This window comes from Stomoxys calcitrans, chromosome 1 (genome assembly GCF_963082655.1).
Source record: "Stomoxys calcitrans chromosome 1, idStoCalc2.1, whole genome shotgun sequence".
In the NCBI taxonomy this organism is placed as follows: Eukaryota; Metazoa; Arthropoda; class Insecta; order Diptera; family Muscidae; genus Stomoxys; species Stomoxys calcitrans.
Window position 1 is genome coordinate 47,347,072 of NC_081552.1, and position 27,265 is coordinate 47,374,336.

Consider the following 27,265-nt stretch of genomic DNA (forward strand, 5'->3'; position numbering starts at 1 on the left):
GGCGTAGTTATTATCCGATTTGGCTGAAATTTTGCATGACGTGTTTTGTTATGACTTTCAACAACTGTGCCAAGAATAGTTCAAATCGGTTCATAACCTGATATAGCTGCCATGTAAACCGATGTGGGGTCTTGACTCTTGAACCACAAGACGGCACAATTATTGTCCGATTTACCTGAAATTTTGCATAAGGTTTTTTGTTGACTTTCAACAACTGAGCCAAATATGGTTGAAATCGGTCCAAATCCTGGTATAGCTTCCATATAAACCGATCTTGGTTCTTGACTTCTTGGGCGTCTACAGGGAGCAAGTCATATCCGATCTTGCTGAAATTTTGCATGAGGTGTTTTGTTATGATTTCCGACAACTGTGCTAGGTATGGTTCAAATCGGTCCATAATCGAATATAGCTGCCTTATAAACCGATCTTGGGTCTTGACTTCTTGAGCCTCTAAAGTGCGCAATTATTATCCGATTTGGCTGGAATTTTGTACAACGGCTTCTCTCATGACCTTTAACAGAAGTGTCGAATATGGTCGGAATCGGTTTAAAGCCTGATACAGCTCCCTTATAAACCGATCTCCCTATTTTACTTCTTTAGCCCCTAAAGGGCGTAATTCTTACTAGATTTGGCTGAAATTTTACACAATGACTTCTACTATGGTCTCCAATATTCAATTCAATTATGGCCCGAAATTAACAATAATTTGATATTGTTACAATAACATAGCAACTGTTTTCTTTTGCCCTTTGTTTGTCTAAAAAGAGATACCGGGAAGAGAGCTCGACAAATGTGGTTCATGGTGGAGGGTATATAAGATTCGGCTCGGCCCAACTTAGCACGCTTTTACTTGTTTTTTATTTACTTTATTCTACAAAATTATAATCTATTCAAATTTCTTTTCTTTTATTTTCAGATCTTTTTGTGTATTGAGTGAATATTTGTATTAAATAAATTGATGTGTTATGTGTAAAATTCAAATATAAAAAATCGTAAATGTCCATTGCTGTGTATTTGTGCTCTCTTAACTAAATTGAACGGAATTTTTGTGTTTTAATGACCACTATTTTGGAAGATCGTGTTGATAATTTTTAAGCAAGGTGTATCGCAAACTGAAGTCCAACATGAATTACCAAAAAGGTAAGTTATTATGAATTTGATTAAGCATATATAAAAAAATTTAAATTTGTAGGATCTTTGTAGAAAGGTATTCTTTGTTTTGTTATTTTAAGCAAATTTGGGAAATAAAAATCATGACACTTTAGAAATGATTTAATGACGAAATGAGAATATTTTTATAAGGGTCTTGCTGTGCCTCAGATTTCTCTAACATCATTAAAAGGCTTCTTAAATTTTGTATACCCACTACCGAAGTGTGGGGGTTTATTCATTTTGTCATTCTGTTTGAAACACATTGAAATATTCTTTTCCGACCCTATAAGGTATATATATTCTCGATCGTCGTAAAAATCAAATATGGTCTAGCCATGTCCATCTGTCTGTCTGTCTGTTGCAATCACACTACAATCTTTAAAAATAGAGATATTGAGCTGAATCTATGCACAGATTCTTTTTTTGCCCATAAGCAGATTAAGTTCGAAGATGGGCTATATCGGATTATATCCTGATTTGGCCCGCATATAGACCGATCTGCCGATTTAATTAAATTAAATCCATTAAATCCACATTTTATACCCTCCACCATTGTGGGGTATAATAATTTCGTCATTCTGTTTGTAACTACTCGAAATATTCGTCTGAGACCCTATAAAGTATATATATTCTTGATCGTCGCAACATTTTGTCGTTCTAGCCATGTCCTTCCGTCTGTCCGTCCGTTCGTCTGTCTGTCGAAAGCACGCTAACTTCCGAAGGAGTAAAGCTAGCCGCTTGAAATTTTGCACAATACTTCTTATTAGCTGCCATATAAACCGATCTTGGGTCTTGACTTCTTGAGCCTCTAGAGTGCGCCATTCTTATCCGATTTGAATGAATTTTTTTTTGCACCAAGTATTTTGTTATGATATACAACAACTGTGCCATGTATGGTTCAAATCGGTTCATAACCTGATAAAGCTGTCATATAAGCAGATCTGGGGACTTGACTTCTTGAGCTTCTAGAGGTCGCAATTCCTATCCGATTTGGCTGAAATTTTGCATGACGTATTTTATTCTTACTTTCAACAATTGTGTCAAGTAAGGTTCAAATCGGTTCATAACCCGATATAGCTGCCATATAAACCGATCTGGGATCTTGACTTCTTGAGCCTGTAGAGGTCGCAATTATTATTCCATTTGCCTGAAATTTTGTACGACGGATCCTTTCATGACCATCAACATATGTGTTTATTATGGTCTGAATCGGTTTATAGCTCGATACAGCTTCCATATAAATCGATCTCTCTATTTTACTTCTTGAGCCCCCAAGGGGCGCAATTCTTATTCGAATTGGGTGACATTTTGCAGAGGTCTCCAACGTATAATTTTATTGTGGTCCAAACCGGACCATATCTTGATATCGCTCTAATAGTAGAGTAAATCTTTTCTTATATCCTTTTTTGCCTAAGAAGAGATGCCGGGAAAAGAACTCGACAAATGCGATCCATGGTGGAGGGTATATAAGGTTTGGCTCGGCCGAACGCACGCTTTTACTTGTTATTTTATCAGATTTCGCTCAAATGTGAGTTGTGTTAGGCCTGTTGACAATTCAGTCCAGAGTTTAATATAGCTGGGCCCATAATAAGCATATTTACTGTACGATTTCGAATCTTGTAACAGTAAGTTATGTGAGGCTCCCTGATAAATTTGATTGATTTTAGCCAGATCGTTCCAGATTTGGATATAGCTGCTATATACATATCTCCCCTGCCAAGCTTTAGGCCCATTAAAGGTGAATTTATGAAACCATTTTGTTGAAATTAGGCAAATTGAGTTGCATTAGGCCCCTCGACTTTCGTACTGAAATAGACTGGATAAGATCTGTCTATACGTCGATATAACTACCATATATACCGATCTCTCAATTTAAAGTCTTTGGTTCATAACAGGCGTATTTATTGTCCGATTTCGCTGAAATTTGGTATAGCGAGTTATGTTAGTCTCCTTGACGTCCCTGTTCAATACGACCTAGATCGGTTCAGATTTGGATGTAGCTGACATATATACTGATCTCCCAATTTAAGGTTTTAGGACCATAATAGGTGAATTTATCAACCGATTTCGCTGAAATGTAGCACAATGAGATTTGTTAGGCCCTTCGACATTCGTACCGAGTGTGGTAAAGATAGCTACAGATTTGGATATAAATGGCTTATGAACCGATCTCCCGATTTAAGTTCATTGAACAATAAAAATACGTTATTACTCGGTTTCGATGAAACTTGACGCAGAGGGTTGTGTTAGGCTGCTCGAAATTTATGTTCAATATGGCTCAGATCGGTCTATATTTGGATATGGCTGCAATATACATATACCTATTTCCCGATTTAAGCTTTAAGGCCCATAAAAGATGAATTTTTTAACCGGTGCGTTTGGAACAATGAGTTGTGTTAGACCCTTACATAGCAAACCTGAATGTGGTGGAGATTGGACTTTATTTAAATATAGGTGCAATGGGTTTATATGATGCATTTTCACCGTAGCATGGCGAAAGGTGGATAATATATAAATATATTCGAGGAGGTGGATAGCCAAAGCTTGGCCCGGCCAAACTCAATACCGTTTTACTCGGTTTTTATATATTTTTTTAAATTTTCGTTTGTTCCTCTTTCGAGACGAGCTCAATGATCGGAGATGCAAATGGAAAAGGAAAGCCAAAGATAGCAACACACACCAACAACTATGGGACGCGTTTCGTCTTTGGTTAGAAGACTTTTCAACCATATTAGGTTCGATGGCTTCAAAGGTGGTGCGTTGGTATGTTGTATTTGAATCGTATTAACTGCAAAAACGCATCTATGATACAATTGCCACATTAACCAAGCTCGACAACCCTGCTTATTAGCTGTACTTTTTCCAATGCATTTATTTTTGTGTAATGGCAGACATTCTGTCTGTGGTAAATTACACTTCTTCCTAACCACACATAATTTTGTCCATCTGTTGGAAGTTGCATTGATGGCTTCGAACGCTAAGACAATGGCAATAGCTCACGCTGTTGGTCCGTGTGCCCAGGTTCGAATCCTGGCCGGGCTCTGCCGAATTTTTAATTTTTCAAGTTTATGCCTGTTAGGGCGAGATATTTAAATTAAAAATTTAGCGGAACTCGGCCAGGATTCGAACCTGGGCACACGGGGCAACAGCGTGAGCTACTGCCGTTTGTGTAATGGCAGACATTCTGCCTGTGGTAAATTACACTTCTTCGGTACCACACATGATTTTCTCCATCTGTTGGAAGTTGTATTGATGGCTTCGAATGCTAAGACAATGGTAATAGCTCACGCTGTTACTCCGTGCGCCCAGGTTCGAATCCTGGCCGGACTCCGCCGAATTTTCAATTTTTCAAGTTTTTTGCATGTTAGGACGAGATCATAAAATTTTACAATTTTCGTTTGTTTCTCTTTCGAGACGAGCTCAAAGATCGGAGATGCAAATGGAAAAGGAATGCCAAAGATAGCAACACCCACCAACCACTATGGTAAATTACACTTCTTCTGTACCACACATGATTTTGTCCGTCTGTTGGAAGTTGTATTGATGCCTTCGAACGCTTAGACAACGGCAATAGCTCACACTGTTGCTCCGTGCGCCCAGGTTCGAATCCTGGCCACACATGATTTTGTCCATCTGTTGGAAGTTGGATTGATGGCTTCGAAAGCTAAGACAACGGCAATAGTTCACGCTGTTACTCCGTGTGACCAGGTTTGAATCATGGCCGGGCTCCGCCGAATTTTTAATTTAATGATCTCGCCCTAACAGGCAAAAAACTTGAAAAATTAAAAATTCGGCGGAGCCCGGAGCAACGCACGACACTTGAAGCCATCACACCTAATATGGTTAAAAAGTCTTCTAACAAAAATGCGTCCCATAGTGGTTGGTGTGTGTTGCTATCTTTGGCTTTCCTTTTCAATTTGCATTTCCGATCCTTGAGCCCATCTCGAAAGAGAAACAAACGAAAATTGTAAAATTTAATGATCTCGACCTAACAGGCAAAAAACTTGAAAAAAATATATATATTTTTATACCCACTACCGAAGGATGGGGGTATATTCATTTTGCTATTCCGTTTGCAACACATCGAAATATCCATTTCCGATCCTATAAAGTATTTATATTCTTGATCAGCGTAAAAATCTAAGACGATCTAGCCATGTCCGTCCGTCTGTCCGTCTGTCTGTTGAAATCACGCTACAGTCTTTAAAAATAGAGATATTGAGCTGAAATGTTGCACAGATTCTTTTTTAGTCCATAAGCAGGTTAAGTTCGAAGATGGGCTATATCGGACTATATCTTGATATAGCCCCCATATAGACCCATCCGCCGATTTAGGATCTTAGGCCAATAAAAGCCACATTTATTATCTGATTTTACTGAAATTTGGGACAGTGAGTTGGGTTAGGCCCTTCGACATCGTTCGTCAATTTGGCCCAGATCGGTCTAGATTTGGATATAGTTGCCATATAGACCGATCCTCAGATTTAGGGTCTTAGACCCATAAAAGCCACATTTATTATCCGATTTTGCTGAAATTTGAGACAGTGAGTTATGTTAGGCTCTTCGACATCCTTCGTCAATTCTGATCAGATCGGTCCAGATTTGGATATAGCTGCCATATAGACCGATCCTCCGATGTAGGGTCTTATGCCCATAAAAGCCACATTTATTATCCAATTTTGCTGCAATTTGGGACAGTGAGTTGTGTTAGACTTTTCGACATCCTCCGTCAATATGGCTCAGATCGGTCCAGATTTGGATATAGCTGCCATATAGACCGATCCTCCGATTTAAGGTCTTGGCCCATAAAAGGCGCATTTATTGTCCGATGTCGCCGAAATTTGAGACAATGAGTTAAGTTAAACACCTTGACATAGTTCTGCATTATGGCACAGATCGGTCAAATTTGACACATTGACTTATGTTAGGCTTTTCGACATCCATGTTGTATATTGTTTAGATCGGTTTATTTTTAGATATAGCTACTAAAAAGACCACAATTTTGTTATACACAATTGAACAATGACTTGTACTTATTAGTATTTGGTCCAAATCGGATCATATTTCGATCTAACTGCTATGGGACATAAGGTATGCAACTTCACTGGATTTTGATGAAAGGTAGTTTACATATATACCCGAGGTGGTGGGTATCCAACGCCTTTTTACTTGTTATACCTTAATATGGTCAAGATCGGACAATATTTAGATTTAGCTGCCATATAGACCGATCTGCCGATTGTGGGTTTTGAGTCCATAAATACATCAATAATGATCAGATTTCGCTCAAAATTTTAAATATTGAGTTGATTAAAGCCTCCCGTTATCGGACTTTAATGTGGTTCAGATCGGTATTTATTCAAATATAGCTGTCATATAAAACAATCTGCCGATTGAGGATCTTAAGCCCACAAAAGCGACATTTATAATACGATTTTGCTTGAAATTGACACAGTCACTTGTATTGAGTCTTCCGTCATCCGACCAGCATATGGTCCAGATCAGACTATATTTAGATATAGCTGCCATATAGACCGATCTTTTAATTTAGGGTCTTAGTCCCATAAAAAGCGGATTTGTTAACCGATTTCGCTGAAACGGTGACTTGCATAAGAGTTCTTGGGACCTGAATCAAATTTGAAATAGACCAGCTCCCATTTGCATATTACTGTTTATATGGTAGTGGAATTGTTACAAAAGAGGATGGTTAGTTTATCCATGGTGTTGGTTATCCAAAGTTTGGCAATGCCCAATTTAAGACGTTTTTACTTTTTTGCATTCTTGAACGTATGATAGACGCTCCTGTCTAACGAGTTTAAAATGAAATTAAGGCTTCAAATGCAGTTTTGCCATCACAAGCCTTTTCCTACTTTTTTTTTTTGTTTATGCTTTTTTTGTGAAAATTTCACTTGAATGGCAAAAGAAAAAACGTTTTCGTTAGGGCGATGACATAAAAAATTACCATAATTCTATTAAATCGAACAATAAAGGAAAGTCTTTGAATGCTGAATAGGGCACAATGTCTGCATGGAATATTTGATAAGTTAAAGATTTTGTGGTTTCTAAGAAAGAAAAAACAAGTAAGAGCGTGCTATGTTCGGCCGGGCCGAATCTTATATACCCTCCACCATGGATTGCATTTATCGAGTTCTATGCGCAGTATCTCTTTTTAGGCAAACAAAGAATACTGAATAAGAACTCTTGTGCTATTGGAGCTATATCAGGTTATATTTCGATTCGGACCATAAATGAATGCTGAACATTGTAGATGTCATTGTGTAATATTTCAGTTCAATCGGATAAGGTCATAAGAGAAGCCGTTGTACAAAATTTGTGCCAAATCGGATGAGAATTGCGCCCTCTAGAGGCTCAAGAAGTCAAGATCCCAGATCGGTTAATGTGGCAGCTATATCAGGTTATGTACCGATTTGTGCCATACTTAGCACAGTTATTGAAAGTCATAACAAAAACATCTCATGCAAAATGTAAGCCCAATCGGGTGAGAATTGCGTGCCCTATGGGCTCAAGAAGTCGAGATCCAAGATTGGTTTATGTGACAGCTAAACTAGATTATGAACCGATTTGAAACAAACTTAACACAGTTGTTGGAAGGGACACAAAAATTCCACGTGCAAAATTTCAGTCAAATCGGACGAGAATTGCGCCCTTAAGAAGCTCGAGAAGTCAAGACCCAAGATCGGTTTATATGGCAGCTATATCAAAACTGGACCGGTTTGAAACATACTTAGCGCAGTGGTTGGATGTGATACCAAAACACCACGTGCAAAATTTCAGTCAAATCGGATAAGAAGTGCGCCCTCAAGGGGCTCAAGAAGTCAAGATCCAAGATCGGTTTATATGGCAGCTATATCAAAACCTGGACCGATGTGGCGCATTTGCAATCCCAACCTGACCTACACTAATGAAAAGTATTTGTGCAAATTTCAAGCGGCTAGCTTTACTCCTTCGAAAGTTAGCGTGCTTTCGACAGACAGACAGACGGACATGGCTATATCGACATAAAATTTCGCGACGATCAAGAATATATATACATTATGGGGTCTCAGACGCATATTTCGAGGTGTTACAAACAGAATGACGAAATTAGTATACCCCCATGGGTATACTAGGGTGGAGGGTATAACAAGTAAAAACGTTCGGCCTGAGTGAACCTTGCAAAACCCAACATCATGGATTCTGCTAAAAATTTATAAATCTAAATTTAGTTGAAGGGCATAATTTTATTCCATATACCAAACTTCTGTGAAACCAGCAAAAATTAAAGCTTGTATTGACCGAGGAAGGCTAATCGAGAGACCGGTTTATATAGGAGCTATATCAGGTTATAAAGTGATTTGGACCGTACTTGGCACAGTTGTTGGAAGTGGTAACAGAACACTACATGCAAAGTTTCAGCCAAATCAGACCAAAATTCTGGTTTGCTCAAGAAGTCAAATCGGGAAATCGGTTTATATTGGAGCCATATCCAAATCTGAAACGATATGGCCCATTTGAAATCTCCAACGACCTACGTCAATAATATATGTTTGTCCAGCGGCTAGCCTCAAGTGTTCGACCGCTATTGTGATTTAGGCAGGCGGACAAGGTGGGGCCAAAAGAGAGGAACACAAGTAAAAAGGCGTTAAGTTCGGCCGGGCCCAACTTTGGATACCCACCACCTCGGGTATACATGTAAATTACCTTTCATCAAAATTCGGTGAAAATTTCATACCTTATACTCATATACCTCATACCGATCTGAACTATATACGACACGGATGTCGAAAAGCCAAACATAAGTCGCTGTGTCAAATTTCAGTGAAATCGGATTATAAATGCTCCTTTTATGGGGCCAAGACTTTAAATCGAGATATCGGTTTACATGGCAGCTATATCCAAATCTGAACCGATTTGGGCCAAGTTGCATAAACATGTCGAAAAGCCTAACACAAAGCACTGTCCCAAATTTCGTCGAAATCGGACAATAAATGCCTCTTTTATGGGTCCTAAAACTTAAATCGAGAGATCGGTCTATATGGCAGCTATATGCAAATCTGGACTGATCTGGGCAAAATTTAAGAAGGACGTCGAAGAGCCTAACCAAACTCACTGTCTCAAATTTCAGCGACATCGGACAATAAATGCGTCTTTATTGCCCCAAAACCTAAAACCTAGATATCGGTCTATATGGCAGCTATATCCAAATCTGGACCGATCTGTGCGATATTGCAGAAGTATGTCAAGGGGCTTAACATAACTCACTGTTCCAAATTTCGGCGACATCGGACAATAAATGAGCATTTTATGGGCCCAAAACCATAAATCAAGAAATCGGTCTATATGCCAGCTATATCTAAATCTGAACCGATCTGGACAAAATTGAAGAAATATGTGAAAGGGCCTAACACAACTCACTGTCCCAAATTTCAGCAAAATCAGATAATGAATATGGCTTTTATGGGCCTTACACCATAAATCGGAGGATCGATCTATATGGCAGCTATATCCAAATCTGGACCGATCTGAACCAAATTAACGAAGGATGTCGACGGGCTTTACACAATTCACTGTCCCGAATTTCATCAACATCGGATAATAAATGCGGCTTTTGTGGGCCTAAGACCCTTAATCGGAGTATCGGTCTATATGGCAGCTATATCCAAATCTGAAACGATCTGAGCCAATTTAACGAAGAAAGTCGAAGGGCCTAAGACAACTCACTGTCCCAAATTTCAGCGAAATCGGATAATAAATGTGGCTTTTATGGGCCTTAGACCCTAAATCGGAGGATCGGTCTATATGGCAGCTATATCCAAATCTGGACCGATCTGAGCCAACTTGACGAAGGATGTCGAAGGGTCCAACGCAACTCACTGCCCCAAATTTCAACAAAGTCGGATAATAAATGTGGCTTTTATGGGCCTAAGACCCTAAATCGGCGGATCGGTCTATATGGGGGCTATATCAAGATATAGTCCGATATAGCCCATATTCGAACTCAACCTGCTTATGGACAAAAAAAGAATCTGTGCAAAATTTCAGCTCAATATCTCTATTTTTAAAGACTGTAGCGTGGTTTCAACAGACAGACGGACAGACGGAGGGACATGTCTAGATCGTATTAGATTTTTACGCTGATCAAGAATATATATACTTTATAGGGTCGGAAGTGGATATTTCGATGTGTTGCAAACGGAATGACAAAATGAATATACCCCCATCCTTCGGTGGTGGGTATGAAAATCGTATGTTCTCTGAATATTAGTTCAATCTCAGTATTTATGCCCCGGTAGCCGAGTTTTAAGCGTGCTCGAATTGCATTTAAATCAGTTAAGTTTGTTTTCCACTAGATGACATATCACAAATTTATATGCTTTGTTTTTTGTAAACCTTGAAATTTTAGCAAACTCATTATCAATCAACACTTATGTCATAACATGCGAATTGAGGCTATAGTTCATATTAGATTTATTTCCTCACTTATTATTCGGTGGCATAAATCCAAACAATTCACTTTTCAACATAATAGTTGCTCAAATATAAATTGAAGTCCAAAAAAAAGGGAGGAAAAACCAACAAACCAAACTTATCACCATTCAATAAAAGCCATGGATCACCAAAAAGTAAACGAAAATAAGAAAAGGATGCTTATTTTGTAAAGACTCCTTTTAGCATTTTAACAACATAATCATGAACAGAAATCCTTGAAAAACTCAAAAGAGCTGGAGAGAGAAAAAAGAAGAACAAAACGATTACAATACACTAAACCCCAACAGATATCGTAGCAAAGCAAAACAACTCTTTGGGTGGAGAGAATGTTGAGACCTTTGAAAAAAGAAAACGAAATTGGAATAACCCCAAAACGAAAACTTCATCATTCAAAGTGGACAAATAAACTGCAAGAAATCGAATAAAAGCCAATACAAAAGCCAATGAAGAATACAATAAGTTGCTCCTACACTCCCACAGAAACAGAAACTCCCTCTCAGTGTCAGAGTATGACTGAAAGCCTTGATAAGAGGCGCCACCAATAAACGTTCCATACAAGAAATAATAAAAGAGACCAAAATCCAGCGATAAATATCACAAAATCTTGTACTCTAAAGATGACTAAACGAAATTGGGGGTTTTTCTTTTACTTTTTCTCTTTTTTTTTGGATATTGTATTGTTAGTTTTTCTGCTGTTGCTGGCATCAACGAGATATTAATTTTGTTGTACCATAGGATAGGAGTTATATTCATTTAGTCATTCCGTTTGCAACATAGCAAAATATTAATTTTGACACCTACATAGTATATATATTCTTGATCGTCGTAAAAATCTAAGGCGATTTAACAATATCCGTGCCACTATCCGTCCATCGGTCCTTTTGTCTGCCTGTTTGTTGTTATCACAATACAACCTTCACTAATTCAAATATCGAACTGAAAGTTAATAAGTGTATTTAACGCGTATGCTAAGTTCTTGAACGGCACAAAACGTAGCAAATTTGGCTACAGCAGGCATATAGACCTATCTGCCGATTATAGGTCTCAAATTTGAAACACTGAGTTGTATTAAGACTCCCGAAATCTGTCCTGAATATTGTGCAGATCGGACCTGGTTGTCATATAGAGGGATCTTCCAATTTTTTATCTTAATGCCACAAAATGCAGATTTATCGGCTGAAACTGTGACTTGTATAAGAGTTCTCGGATCCCGAATCATATATGATCCAGACATAACCGTGGATATGGTAGTTGAATTATAATAATATAGGATGATAAATGCTTCCGTGGTGGTTGGTAGCCAAAGATAGGCACGGCCGATATTAATAGGTTTTTATACCCTCCACCATAAGATGGGGGGTATACTAATTTCGTCATTCTGTTTGTAACTACTCGAAATATTCGTCTGAGACCCCATAAAGTATATATATTCTTGATCGTCGTGACATTTTATGTCGATCTAGCCATGTCCGTCCGTCTGTCCGTCCGTCCGTCCGTCCGTCTGTCTGTCTGTCGAAAGCACGCTAACTTCCGAAGGAGTAAAGCTAGCCGCTTGGAATTTTGCACAAATACTTCTTATTAGTGTAGGTCGGTTGGTATTGTAAATGGGCCATATCGGTCCATGTTTTGATATAGCTACCATATAAACCGATCTTGGGTCTTGACTTCTTGAGCCTCTATAGTGCGCAATTCTTATCCGATTGGAATGAAATTTTGCACGACGTGTTTCGTTATGATATCCAACAACTGTGCCAAGTATGGTTTAAATCGGTCCATAACCTGATATAGCTGCCATATAAACCGATCTTGGGTCTTGACTTCTTGAGCCTCTAGCGTGCGCAATTCTTATCCGATCAGAATGAAATTTTGCACGACGTGCTTTGTTATGATACCCAACAACTGTGCCAAGTATGGTTTAAATCGGTCCATAACCTGATATAGCTGCCATATAAACCGATCTTGGGTCTTGACTTCTTGAGCCTCTAGAGGGCGCAATTCTTATACGATTTGAATGGATTTTTGCACGACGTATTTTATTATGATATCTAACAACTGTGCCAAGTATGGTTCAAATCGGTTCATAACCTGATATAGCTGTCATACAAACAGATGTGGGGACTTGACTTCTTGAGCTTCTAGAGGGCGCAATTCCTATCCGATTTGGCTGAAATTTTGCATGACGTATTTTATTCTTACTTTCAACAACTGTGTCAAATTAGGTCCATAACCTGATATAGCTGCCATATAAACCGATCTTAGGTCTTGACTTCTTGAGCCTCTAGAGGGCGCAATTCTTATCCAATTTGAATGAATTTTGGCATGTGGTATTTTGTTATGATATCCAACAACTGTGCCAAATATGGTTCAAATCGGTTCATAACCTGATATAGCTGCAATATAAACCGATCTGGGATCTTGACTTCTTGAGCCTGTAGAGGTCGGAATTATTATCCGATTTGCCTGAAATTTTGTACGACGGATCATCTCATGACCATCAACATACGTGTTTAGTATGGTCTGAATCGGTCTATAGCCCGATACAGCTCCCATATAAATCGATCTATCTATTTTACTACTTGAGCCCCCAAAGGGCGCAATTCTTATTCCAATTGGCTGACATTTTACATAGGTCTCCAATATATAATTTAATTGTGGTCCAAACCGGACCATATCTTGATATCGTTTTAATAGCAGAGCAACTGTTTTCTTATATTTTTCTTTGCCTAAGAAGAGATGCCGGGAAAAGAACTCGACAAATGCTATCCATGGTGGAGGGTATATAAGATTCGGCCCGGCCGAACTTAGCACGCTTTTACCTGTTTATAATCGCTTATTGATTACAATATAATTCTAAGAAATATACACATTTTGAATAAACTGTGCTACGTAGCTTTATGCACCAATGGGTTAAGTCGATCTAAACATGTTCATCCGTCCGCCCGTCTGTCTGTCAGTAGCACTCTAACTTTCGACGTAGTAGAGCTAGGCCCTTGAAATTCTGGGCAAATAATTTTTATTAGTGGATGTCGGTTGGTATTCTAAATGGGCCAAATCGATCGATGCTTTGATATAGTTGCCATATAAAACGATCTCCCAATTTGAAATTTTGTATGAGGTGTTTTGGTATGACTTCTAACAATTGTGCAAAGTATGGTCTAAATTAGTCCATAAACTCATATAACCGCCATATAAACCGATGTCTTAAAATCAGGAGATATTGAGGCTCTAGAGGGTGCAGTTCTTTTCCAATTTCGCTAAAATTTTGGTTATGTCGTTTTAGAATGACTTCGTATAATTGTGTCAAGTATGGTCTCAATCGGTTCATAACCTGATATAGCTACCATTAAAAACAGTCTCCCTATTTGACTTTCTGAGCCTTTGAAGGTCGCAATAATTACTCAATTTGCCTGACATTTTGGAGGTGGTATTTTTCTATGACTTCTAAGAGCCATGACAAGTACGGTCCATATCAGCCAATTACTTGATATAGCTCATATGTATTTGAAAAAGTCATTCAAAGAACTTGGCAATTGCGATCCATGGTGGAGGGTATATAAGATTTGGCCTGGCCGAACTTAGCAGTCTTTTACTTGTTTCGAATGGCATAGTTTCTCATAAATTTGGCCAGCGTTAGGAGGGGACAACCACCGCTGAAAAATTTTTTTGATGTTCTCGCCAGAATTCGAAACCAGGTGTTAAGAGTCGTAGGCGGACATGCTAACCTCTGCGCTACAGTGGCCCTCCGCATGAGAAGTGTCATTATGAGAACTTATTCTAAAATGTAATATTCAAAGAAATTTTTTCAAACTTTATTCTATAGGAATTTTTTTAAAAATGTCTTTTTTTCCCTAACATTTTTTTATAGGAAATTTTGTCAAAATGTTGTTTCTTTTTTTGAGTGTTCTCATATTTTATCTTATTTAGTAAGGTTGTTGAAATCTCCAACCAGTCATCGATATTATGTTGCCTTCCATTTACTTTTTTTGGACCACCCATCCAATCATGTTTATTTAGATCATAGAGACTGCAACAACAACAACCATAAAAACACCAGTCATCCTATGTCAGCGTTATATGACTGCTGGGGTACTCAATCATTATTGTAGCATGTATACCAACTAACCAGCAAAAAAAAAATCCATTTTCTAATCCTGATTGTAAGGACAACCAACATGGGCAGTTTGAATGGTTGATGCCTTGTAAGCTCTGGTCCTAATGAACACATATGAGTCAGCGAAAAAAGAAGCAAAATGATGAAGAAAAAAAAAAAACGGCCATACACGTAAATGCTAAATCGTAATAACAAAACAGCCATGGAGCGGACGGAAATCGAAACCTAATTCTACTTTCATTATAATCGCATAAAACTTTATTCTTCCTTTTTTAGTCTTGCAGTGAATGGCGAGGAAGAGGTAAGGGAAACATAAGGGGGACAGCACGGATTACAAATTAACATCACATAATCATGGTTATTGGAAACGGGGAGGTAACAGGGACTGAGGTTAGAGCGATGCTGCCAATGGCAACTGCTTTGGGATTATTTCTGAAAATTTGGGTCATGATTTGCAAAATTGAGTGTATTTTCGTTTTTACGTGTGTTCGTTTAATTTGAAGGGTTTAGTGTCTTCATTGAACAAATTTCTCCATTGCCAAAAAAAAACACCAAAGGAGAGGGATTTTTTGCAAGCATTAAAACACCATTTAGAGAGGATTGAAAAAATATGACTTCCTTGCATGCAAATGTTTCGAAATAATTGGAAATTATCTAAGAGATCGAGATCTACCAACAATAAGAAGTTAAGAAAATTTCAAAGAACGTTAAACACTTTATCAGCTATTTATTTTTATAGGAAACCAGCTGACCCGGGCCCGCTCCGCTGCGCCTTCTTTAACTTTATATGGGACAAAAGTTTCCTTGGAATATTTACAATATTTTCGACAATGAAAGATCTTTTAGTGAAATACCATGCTACGAGTATAGTATATCGTTTGACTAACAGTTTAACAATATAAGTGCCTTTATCTGAATCCCATATGATCTTTATTGGTCTACGAATTTAAGTTTAGATGTAAGGTGTACTCCATTCATAAAATACTTCATTTCAGCCCGATATTCTCATAATGTCTGATTTAGTGGTGTTTTCGGGGGAGAGGGAGAAAATGTCAGCATCGTGCTCTTCTCTCAAATACAATTTATTTAAACCCCATATTGCCATTGGCTTAAGAGGAGTTTACACGATGAGACGTTCCCCAAACACATGGCCCCAAAATGGTTTGTCTAATTCGTTTTCTAATCTCAAATAACTTTCATTTGAGCCCCATATTGGCATGGTCGAAAAAATTTTTCTCTTGGGGTGTGTTTTGGGAAAGGGGTGATGCCCTAAATACATGGTCCTACATTTGGATATCAAATTCGTATTCTCCTCCCAAATACCTTTATTTGAGCCCCATATTGCGATGGCCACTAAAAAATACCTGTTTGTGGGGTATTTTGGGAAAGGGGTAGACCCCCTGAAAATTGGTTCCGAAAATGGGTATCAATTCTTGCTCTACCCCCCAATACCTTTCATTTAAGCCCCACATTGTCATGGTCGGTAAATATGCCCGATTTAGGGGTGTTTTGGAGAGTAGGGTGATCCCCCAAACTCTAAGCCCTGAAAATATATCAGCAATGTGCTCTATTCTCATATATCTATATATCATTTATTTAAACCCCATATTGCCATTGCCCTCAAAAATCGATATCAAATTAGTTTTTATACCCGCCACCATAAGATGGGGGGTATACTAATTTCGTCATTCTGTTTGTAACTACTCGAAATATTCGTCTGAGACCCCATAAAGTATATATATTCTTGATCGTCGCGACATTTTATGTCGATCTAGCCATGTCCGTCCGTCTGTCCGTCCGTCCGTCCGTCTGTCTGTGGAAAGCACGCTAACTTCCGAAGGAGTAATGCTAGCCGCTTGAAATTTTGCACAAATACTTCTTATTAGTGTAGGTCGGTTGGTATTGTAAATGGGCCATATCGGTCCATGTTTTGATATAGCTGCCATATAAACCGATCTTGGGTCTTGACTTCTTGAGCCTCTAGAGTGCGCAATTCTTATCCGATTGGAATGAAATTTTGCACGACGTGTTTTGCTATGATATCCAACAACTGTGCCAAGTATGGTTCAAATCGGTCCATAACCTGATATAGCTGCCATATAAACCGATCTTGGGTCTTGACTTCTTGAGCCTCTAGCGTGCGCAATTCTTATCCGATCAGAATGAAATTTGGCACTACGTGTTTTGCTATGATATCCAACAACTGTGCCAAGTATGGTTGAAATCGGTCCATAACCTGATATAGCTGCCATATAAACCGATCTTGGGTCTTGACTTCTTGAGCCTCTAGAGTGCGCAATTCTTATCCGATTGAAATGAAATTTTGCACGACGTGTTTTGTTATTATATACAACAACTGTGCCAAGTATGGTTCAAATCGGTTCATAACCTGATGTAGCTGTCATATAAACCGATCTTGGGTCTTGACTTCTTGAGCCTCTAGAGGGCACAATTCTTATCCGATTTGAATGAATTTTTGCACGAAGTATTTCGTTATGATATCCAACAACTCTGCCAAGTATGGTTGAAATCGGTCCATAACCTGATATAGCTGTCATATAAACATATCTGGGGATTTGACTTCTTGAGCTTCTAGAGGGAGCAATTCCTATTCGATTTGGCTGAAATTTTGCATGACTTATTTTTACTTTTAACAACTGTGTCAAATAAGGTTCAAATCGGTTCATAACCTGATATAGCTGCCATATAAACCGATCTGGGATCTTGACTTCTTGACCCCTAGAGGTCGCACTTATTATCCGATATGCCTGAAATTTTGTACGACGGATCCTCTCATGACCATCAACAAACGTGTTTATTATGTTCTGAATCAGTCTATAGCCCGATACAGATCCCATATAAATCGTTCTCTCTATTTTACTTCGTGAGCCCCCAATGGGCGCAATTCTTATACGAATTGGCTGAAATTTTACACAGGTCTCCAACATATAATTTAGTTGTCGTCCGAACCGGACCATATCTTGATATCGTTTTAATAGCAGAGCAACTCTTTTCTTATATCCTTTTTTGCCTAAGAAGAGATGCCGAGAAAAGAACTCGACAAATACGATCCATGGTGGAGGGTATATAAGGTTCGGCCCGGCCGAACTTAGCACGCTTTTACTTGTTAAATCTCATTTAAACTCCTTATTGCAACAGTCAGCAAATATGTCCGGATTGGGGTGTTGGCCCTAAAAACTATGAATATTTAGTTCCACTCTCTTTAAGACCCAAATTGTCTTGGTGAGCAAATACGTCCTCTTTAGGGGTTGTTATGGTGGTGGGAGGTGCGCTAGACAGTTGGCCCTAATGTTGATATCAGATACGTGGTCTACTCGCAAATACCTTTCATTTGAGACCCATATTTCCATAGTCGGCAAACATGACCGGCTTGGGGGGCGTTTTGTGGAATGGGCGGCCACTGTGTGAGTTGGCCTTGAAAATATATATCGGATTCATGTTCTACTTAAAAACCCTCTTATTTGAGCCTCATATTGCAATAGTCAGAAAATGCTTACTATTTGGGTGGTGTTGTGGGGAAGGGGTGGCCCCATAGACACTTTTCCCGAATATTGATATCAAATTCGTACTTTACTCCCAAAGACCTTTCATTTGAGCCCCATATTGCTATGGTTGTAAATTTGTCCCCTTTGGGGAATGTTTTTCGTGAGAGACACTTGGTCCCATATTAGGATATCAGATTCGTATTCTGCATTTAAATACTTTTTATTTAAGCCCCATATTCCCATGGTCAGAAAATAAGTCCTGTTTGGGGGGTGTTTTGGGGAAAGGGTGGAAACTCAGAAACGTGGTCCCACATTTGTATATCAGATTCGTATTCTACTCGCAAATACCTTTCATTTGAGTCCCATATTGGCATGGTCGGTAAATATGTCCGATTTTAGGGTGTTTTGGTTTTTGGGGTGGTCCCCCTAACACTTGGTCCGACAATTGGATATCAGATACGTTTTCTCAGATACCATAATGCTATTTATACTACAACTAGATGAACCGGGCCCGCTCCGCTGAGCCTTCTTTTACTTTATATGGAAAAAAATTATCCTTTGAATATTTTTTTCTAACAATTAAAGATCGTATAGTGAAATACCATGCTACAAAAATAGTTAATGTATATAGCATGACTAACAGTATAACAATATAAATGTCTTTATCTGAATCCCATATGATCTTTATTGGTCTATGAATTCGTTCGGAGGGTTTAGGGTCATCAACGTTTGGGTGCTAGATATACTCCATTCTTAAAAGTCTTTATTTCAGCCCGATATGGTCATGATGTTTGATTTAGGGATGTTTTCGGGGGTGAGTTGGTCCCATAGACACTTGGCCCAAAAAAATCAGCATCGCGCTCCTCTCTCAAATACCATTTATTTAAACCCCATATTGCCATTGATATAAGGGAATGAGGTGTCCGCAAAGTCCTTTGGGGGTGGTTTGGGAAAGAGACTGTGCCCCAAATACATAGCCCTACATTTCGATATCAGATTCGTATTCTTCTTCCAAATGCCTTTATTTGAGCACCATATTCCGATGGTCAGTAAATTATTGCTGTTTGTGTGGTGTTTTGGGGAAGGGGTAGACCCCCAGAAAATTGGTCCTGAATGTGGGTATCAATTTCGTCTTCTCTTCGCCCCACATTGACGTGGGCGGTAAATATGCCTGATTTAGGGATGTTTTGGGGAGAGGTATGGTCTCCAAAACGCTTAGCCCTAAAAATATATAACCATCGTGCTCCACTCTCAAATATCATTTATACCATACCATATTGCCAATGGCTTCAAATTTGGATATCAAATTCGTTTTCTAATCTCATATACCTGTAACTTAAGCACCTTATTGCAAAAAACAGCATATATGTCTTTTTTGGGGTATGGGCCCTATAAGCCATCAATATTCACGTCCTTTAAGACCCAAATTGCCATGGTGAGCAAATACGTTCTATTTTGGGGTTGTTATGGGGATGGGACGTCCCCTTGGCAGTTGATCCCGAATGTTGATATCAGATTGGTGGTCTACTTCCAAATACCTTTCATTTGAGCCCCATATTTCCATAGTAGGCAAACATGACTGGTTTGGGGGGTGTTTTGGGGGATATGGCTGCCGGTCAGTAACTTGGCCCTGAAAATATGTATCAGATTCCTGTTCTACTTTAAAATATCCCATATGGTCAGCAAATACGTTCTATATGGGTGGAGTTATGCCCCATAGACACCTTTTCCCGAATATTGATATCAAATTCGTACTTAACTTCCAAAGATCTTTCATTTGAGCCTCATGTTGGTATGGTCGCAAATTTGGGAGGGATATCCGATTCATATTCTACACTCAAATTCCTTTTATTTAAGCCCCATATTGCCATGGTCAGTAAATAAGTCCTGTTTGGGGGGTATTTTGGGGATATCAGATACCAGAAACTTGGTAACACATTTGGATATCAGATTCGTATTGTACTCGCAAATACCTTTAATTTGAGTTGCATATTGCCATGGTAGGTAAATACGCCCGATTTAGGGGTGTTTTGGGGGTTGGGGTGATCCCCCTAACACTTGGTCCGACAATTGGATATCAGATACGTTTTCTTATCCTAATTACCTTTCATTTGAGTCACCCTACCCTAGGTACCCTACCCCAAATTTGGATATAAAATTTTTATTTTTATAGAGCACTCAAAATGTCGCTTAAATCGCACCACGCATCACCTAGATCTGGCGTTTTTGAGAATTAGCGTAAGGGGCAGGTCCCCCCCCCCCACCCCCTTCAGATATCAAAAAATGTAGTAACCTATTTTCACCACGGGATCATAATGCACCATCAGATAAAATTTCATGAAAATCGGTTCAGCCGTTTTTGAGTCTATAAGGAACACACAAACAAAACGTCACACAAGCACTAATTGATTTTTATACCCTCCACCATAAGATGGGGGGTATACTAATTTCGTCATTCTGTTTGTAACTACTCGAAATATTCGTCTGAGACCCCATAAAGTATATATATTCTTGATCGTCGTGACATTTTATGTCGATCTAGCCATGTCCGTCCGTCTGTCCGTCCGTCTGTCTGTCGAAAGCACGCTAACTTCCGAAGGAGTAAAGCTAGGCGCTTGAAATTTTGCACAAATACTTCTTATTAGTGTAGGTCGGTTGGTATTGTAAATGGGTCATATCGGTCCATGTTTTGATATAGCTGCCATATAAGCCGATCTTGGGTCTTGACTTCTTCAGCCTCTAGAGTGCGCATTTCTTATCCGATTGGGATGAAATTTTGCACGACGTGTTCTGGTATGACATCCAACAACTGTGATAAGTATGGTTCAAATCGGTCCATAACCTGATATAGCTGCCATATAAACCGATCTTGGGTCTTGACTTCTTGAGCCTCTAGAGTGCGCAATTCTTATCCGATTGAAATGAAATTTTGCCCGACGTGTTTTGTTATTATATCCAACAACTGTGCCAAGTATGGTTCAAATCGGTTCATAACCTGATATAGCTGCCATATACACCGATCTGGGGTCTTGACTTCTTGAGCCTCTAGAGTGCGCAAATCTTATCCCATTGGAATAAAATTTTGCACAACGTGTTTTGTTATGACATCCAACAACTGTGCCAAGTATGGTTCAAATCGGTTCATAACCTGATATAGCTGCCATATAAACCGATCTTGGGTCTTGACTTCTTGAGCCTCTAGAGAGCGCAATTCTTATCCGATTGGAATGAAATTTTGCACGACGTGTTTTGTTACGATATCCAAAAACTGTGCCAAGTATGGTTCAAATCGGTCCATAACCTGATATAGCTGTCATATAAACCGGACTTGGGTCTTGACTTCTTGAGCCTCTAGAGGGCGCAATTCTTATCCAATTTGAATGAATTTTGGCACGTAGTATTTTGTTATGATATCCAACAACTGTGCCAAATATGGTTCAAATCGGTTCATAACCTGATATAGCTGCCATATAAACCGATCTGGGATCTTGACTTCTTGAGCCTCTAGAGGTCGCAATTATTATCCGATTTGCCTGAAATTTTGTACGACGGATTCTCTCATGACCATTAACATACGTGTTTATTATGGTCTGAATCGGTTTTTAGCCTGATATAGCTCCCATATAAATCGATCTCTCTATTATACTTCTTGAGCCCACAAAGGGCGCAATTCTTATTCGAATTGGCTGACATTTTACACAGGTCTCCAACGTATAATTTAATTGTGGTCCAAACCGGATCATATCTTGATGTCGCTCTAATAGCAGAGCAAATCTTTTCTTATATCCTTTTTTTGCCTAAGAAGAGATGCCGGGAAAAGAACTCGACATATGCGATCCATGGTGGAGGGTATATAAGATTCGGCCCGGCCGAACTTAGCACGCTTTTACTTGTTATATATAAGAAAAAACTATTAGTAATATAATAACTAGTATGTTATTTACTTATGAATTATTTAAACAATATTTTGATAATGACAAACTTGATAACACATTACATGCACTATTTCAATGTACGAAAAGGGTCGTAAGGTCTGGTAAAAGAGATATTGGGTTGCCCAAAAAGTAATTGCGGATTTTTTAAAAGAAATTAAATGCATTTTTAATAAAACTTAGAATGAACTTTAATCAAATATACTGTTTTTACACTTTTTTCTAAAGCAAGCTAAAAGTAACAGCTGATAACTGACAGAAGAAAGAATGCAATTACAGAGTCACAAGCTGTAAAAATTTGTCAACGCCGCAATTACTTTTTGGGCAACCCAATATTTATTGTTGCGTAAACCACCAATATTTAAAATTATTTGTATTTGCTGCAACTGGATTTGTTGATTCAAGCTAACATTATTTCAATCCGTCTTGTTGTAGTCAACAGATTTTTCATTGGCTCTTGTATATAAATGATAGAAGATAGGGATGCAGCTTCATTTTGCATAAAATGTTTATTATCGAGAAACACAAACGATTCTGGGGGGACAATGCCTTTTAGAATTCAGTTTTTAATGTACAGGGTGGCTGATGAATATTGCTACAATGATGAATATTGCTACATTTTTTTTTCGGTGTATGGAATACATTTTTCTTTTATTCATGTTAAATTAAATTATTAAATTAATTATTAAATTATTATTAATTAAATTAATTAATTAATTAATTAAATTAATTATTAAATTATTATTATTAAATAGAAAAAAAGTTATTACATTTTTTTTTGGTAGCGGCTTTCATCAGCCACCCTGTACATCATGTCAGTGTAGTATGGAGCCATTATTATATTCTGTACATTCGCAACTTCGTAAAATATGTTTACGAGTTAGATGTATCATGAAGTGGTTCTTCATGATACTGCTGATACTCGCGCGATTGCACCGTCTGTCCGTCCGTCCGTCTGTCTGTCGAAAGCACGATAACTTCCGAAGGAGTAGAGCTAGCCCCTTGAAATTTTGCACAAATACTTCTTATTAGTGTAGGTCAGTTGGTATTGTAAATGGGCCATATCGGTCCATGTTTTGATATAGCTGCCATATAAACCGATCTTGGGTCTTGACTTCTTGAGCCTCTAGAGTGCGCAATTCTTATCCGATTGGAATGAAATTTTGCACGACGTGTTTTGTTATGATATCCAACAACTTTGGGAAGTATAGTTCAAATCGGTCCATAACCTGGTATAGCTGCCATATAAACCGATCTTGGGTCTTGACTTCTTGAGCCTCTAGAGTGCGCAATTCTTATCCGATTGAAATGAAATTTTGCACGACGTGTTTTGTTATTATATCCAACAACTGTGCCAAGTATGGTTCAAATCGGTTTATAACCTGATATAGCTGCCATATAAACCGATCTTGGGTCTTGACTTCTTGAGCCTCTAGAAGGCGCAATTCTTATCCGAATGGAATGGAATTTCACACGACGTCTTTTGTTATGATACCCAACAACTGTGCCAAGTATGGTTTAAATCGGTCCATAACCTGATATAGCTGTCATATAAACCGATCTTGGGTCTTGACTTCTTCAGCCTCTAGAGGGCACAATTCTTATCCGATTTGAATGAATTTTTGCACGAAGTATTTCGTTATGATATCCAACAACTGTGTCAAGTATGGTTGAAATCGGTTCATAACCTGATATAGCTGTCATATAAACAGATCTGGGGACTTGACTTCTTGAGCTTCTAGAGGGCGCAATTCCTATCCGATTTGGCTGAAATTTTGCAAGACGTTTTTTATTGTTACTTTCAACAACTATGTCAAATGAGGTACAAGTCGGTTCACAACCTGTTATAGCTGCCATATAAACCGATCTGGGATCTTGACTTCTTGAGCCTCTAGAGGTCGCAATTATTATCCGATTTGCCTGAAATTTTGTACGACGGATTCTCTCATGACCATCAACATACGTGTTTATTATGGTCTGAATCGGTCTATAGCCTGATACAGCTCCCATATAAATCGATCTCTTTATTTTACTTCTTGAGTCCACAAAGGGCGCAATTCTTATTCGAATTGGCTGACATTTTACACAGGTCTCCAACATAAATATAATTTAATTTTGGTCCAAACCGGACCATATCTTAATATCGCTCTAATAGCAGAGCAAATCTTTTCTTTTATTCTTTTTTTTGCCTAAGAAGAAATGCCGGGAAAAGAACTCGACAAATGCGATCCATGGTGGGGGGTATATAAGATTCGGCCCGGCCGAACGCACGCTTTTACTTGTTAATATACATCATGTCAGTGTAGTATGGAGCCATTATTATATTCTGTACATTCGCAACTTCGTAAAATATGTTTACGAATTAGATGTATCATGAAGTGATTCTTCATGATACTGCTGATACTCGCGCGATTGTATAATTTTAAGTTTGACACATATCTTTCATAATTACTCTCAGAGGTTTTGTTCAGAGACATGCATATCCTTAAACATTTCCTTTCAAAAACACGAATTTGTTCCATATATGAAGGTGAGATGTTAAACCATATGCAACATCCGTATGTTATTATTGGCCTTATTAATATTCTGTACATAATTATCTTAACCTTTTCTTTTTAGAAGTACTTAGAATAGAATAGATTTTTTAAACCAATAAATTTTCTCTTAGCCTTTTGTATTGTGTTGACAACATGTTTGTCATAATATAAAAATTTGTCCAGATATATTCCCAAGTACTTTACTGTTTCTGTTTTTGGAAATGTAACATGATTCATCCTTGACTGAATTCCAAAGGTTTTCCATTTTGTAGTGATATTATGATTGCATTTATCTACTGTTAGACGAAATACAATTGTTTCGCATTTTTGGGTGTTCATTTTTATTTGCCAGTGTGTAGCATATGATTCGATAAAATCGAATGTGCCCTGTAGATCATGGTTTATATCCTGCATTTTTTTTCCGTGTGGTATATAATAATGCCATCTGCAAATGACATAATATTGTCTATTCTGTTGATTAGGTGCAGTATAAACAATTTAAATAAAACAAGTAAAAGCGTGCTAAGTTCGGCCGGGCCGAATCTTATATACCCTCCACCATGGATCGCATTTGTCGAGTTCTTTTCCCGGCATCTCTTCTTAGGCAAAAAAGGATATAAGAAAAGAGTTGCTCTGCTATTAAAACGATATCAAGATATGTTCCGGTTCGGACCACAATTAAATTATACGTTGGAGACCTGTGTAAAATTTCAGCCAATTCGTATAAGAATTGCGCCCATTGGGGCTCACGAAATTAAATAGAGAGAACGATTTATATGGGATCTGTATCGGGCTATAGATTCAGACCATAATAAACACGTTTGTTGATGGTCATGAAAGGATCCGTCGTACAAAATTTCAGGCATATCGGATAATAATTGCGACTTCTAGGGGTCAAGAAGTCAAGATCCCAGATCGGTTTATATGGCAGCTATATCAGGTTATGAACCGATTTGAACCTTATTTGACACAGTTGTTGAAAGTAAAAATAAAATACGTCATGCAAAATTTCAGCCAAATCGGATAGGAATTGCGCCCTCTAGAAGCTCAGTTGTTGGATATCATAACGAAATACTTGGTGCCAAAAATTCATTCCAATCGGATAAGAATTGCGCACTCTAGAGGCTCAAGAAGTCAAGACCCAGATCGGTTTATATGGCAGCTATATCAGGTTATGGACCGATTTAAACCATACTTAGCACAGTTGTTGGGTATCATAATAAAACACGTCGTGCAAAATTCCATTTCAATCGGATAAGAATTGCGCCCTCTAGAGGCTCAAGAAGTCAAGACCCAAGATCGGTTTATATTGCAGCTATATCAGGTTATTAACCGATGTGAACCATACTTGGCACAGTTATTGGATATCGTAGCAAAACACGTCGTGCAAAATTTCATTCTAATCGGATAAGAATTGCGCACTCTAGAGGCTCAAGAAGTCAAGACCCAAGATCGGTTTATATGACAGCTATATCAGGTTATAGACCGATTTGAACCATACTTGGCACAGTTGTTGGATATCATAGCAAAACACGTCGTGCAAAATTTCATTCCAATCGGATAAGAATTGCGCACTCTAGAGGTTCAGGAAGTCTAGACCCAAGATCGGTTTATATGGCAGCTATATCAGATTATGAACCGATTTGAACCATACTTGGCACAAATGTTGGATATCATAACAAAACACGTCGTGCAAAATTTCATTCCAATCGGATAAGAATTGCGCACTCTAGAGGCTCAGGAAGTCAAGACCCAAGATCGGTTATATGGCAACTATATCAAAACATGGACCGATATGGCCCATATACAATACCGACCTACACTAATAAGAAGTATTTGTGCAAAATTTCAAGCGGCTAGCTTTACTCCTTCGGAAGTTAGCGTGCTTTCGACAGACAGACGGACGGACGGACGGACGGACAGACGGACGGACATGGCTAGATCGACATAAAATTTCACGACGATCAAGAATATATATACTTTATAGGGTCTCAGACGAATATTTCGAGTAGTTACAAACAGAATGACGAAATTAGTATACCCCCCCATCTTATGGTGGAGGGTATAATTAGTGCATTAACAGTTCCCGGTTGGAGACCATTAAAAACTTTATATGTTTTACTGAACATATTGTTGTAGTTGACTTCAAATGATTTACCGGCTAACATGTTAAATAATAATATAATAAAACCGAGTGGAAACTTGTCGCGGATTAGCTTGCAGACTATTCCCTGGATCCATATGTTATCAAATAATTTTCTAAATCTATTAAGCATGCGCCTGTCCACATGTTTTTATTCCAATTCCAGTTTATATCCGAAACCAACTTGTTTATGCATTTAAAATTGAATGTCTGTGTTTAAATCCAAATTGTCTATCATCTCCAATATTATTATGACAACAAAATGCATTAATATTATTATTGATGCACATTTCGAATACTTTGCTGATGTTAGGCAATAAACTGATTGGTTACAAATTCTTTGGTTGGGCAACATCCTTATCTCTTTTGGGTATTATTATTACTTTCGCCTTTTT

The 27,265-nt window shown here is 38.3% G+C and overlaps 1 protein-coding gene across 1 annotated transcript in view; it reads left to right on the forward strand.

Moving 5' to 3' along the window:
• Window positions 1–27,265, forward strand: part of LOC106095279 (uncharacterized) — a 959,813-nt gene that overhangs the window by 288,531 nt on the left and 644,017 nt on the right. The window contains exon 2 of the mRNA XM_059370295.1: window positions 917–1,140. Within this exon, the coding sequence (XP_059226278.1) occupies window positions 1,125–1,140 (16 nt within the window). The 5' untranslated portion in view covers window positions 917–1,124. The remainder of the gene's footprint in view (window positions 1–916; window positions 1,141–27,265) is intronic.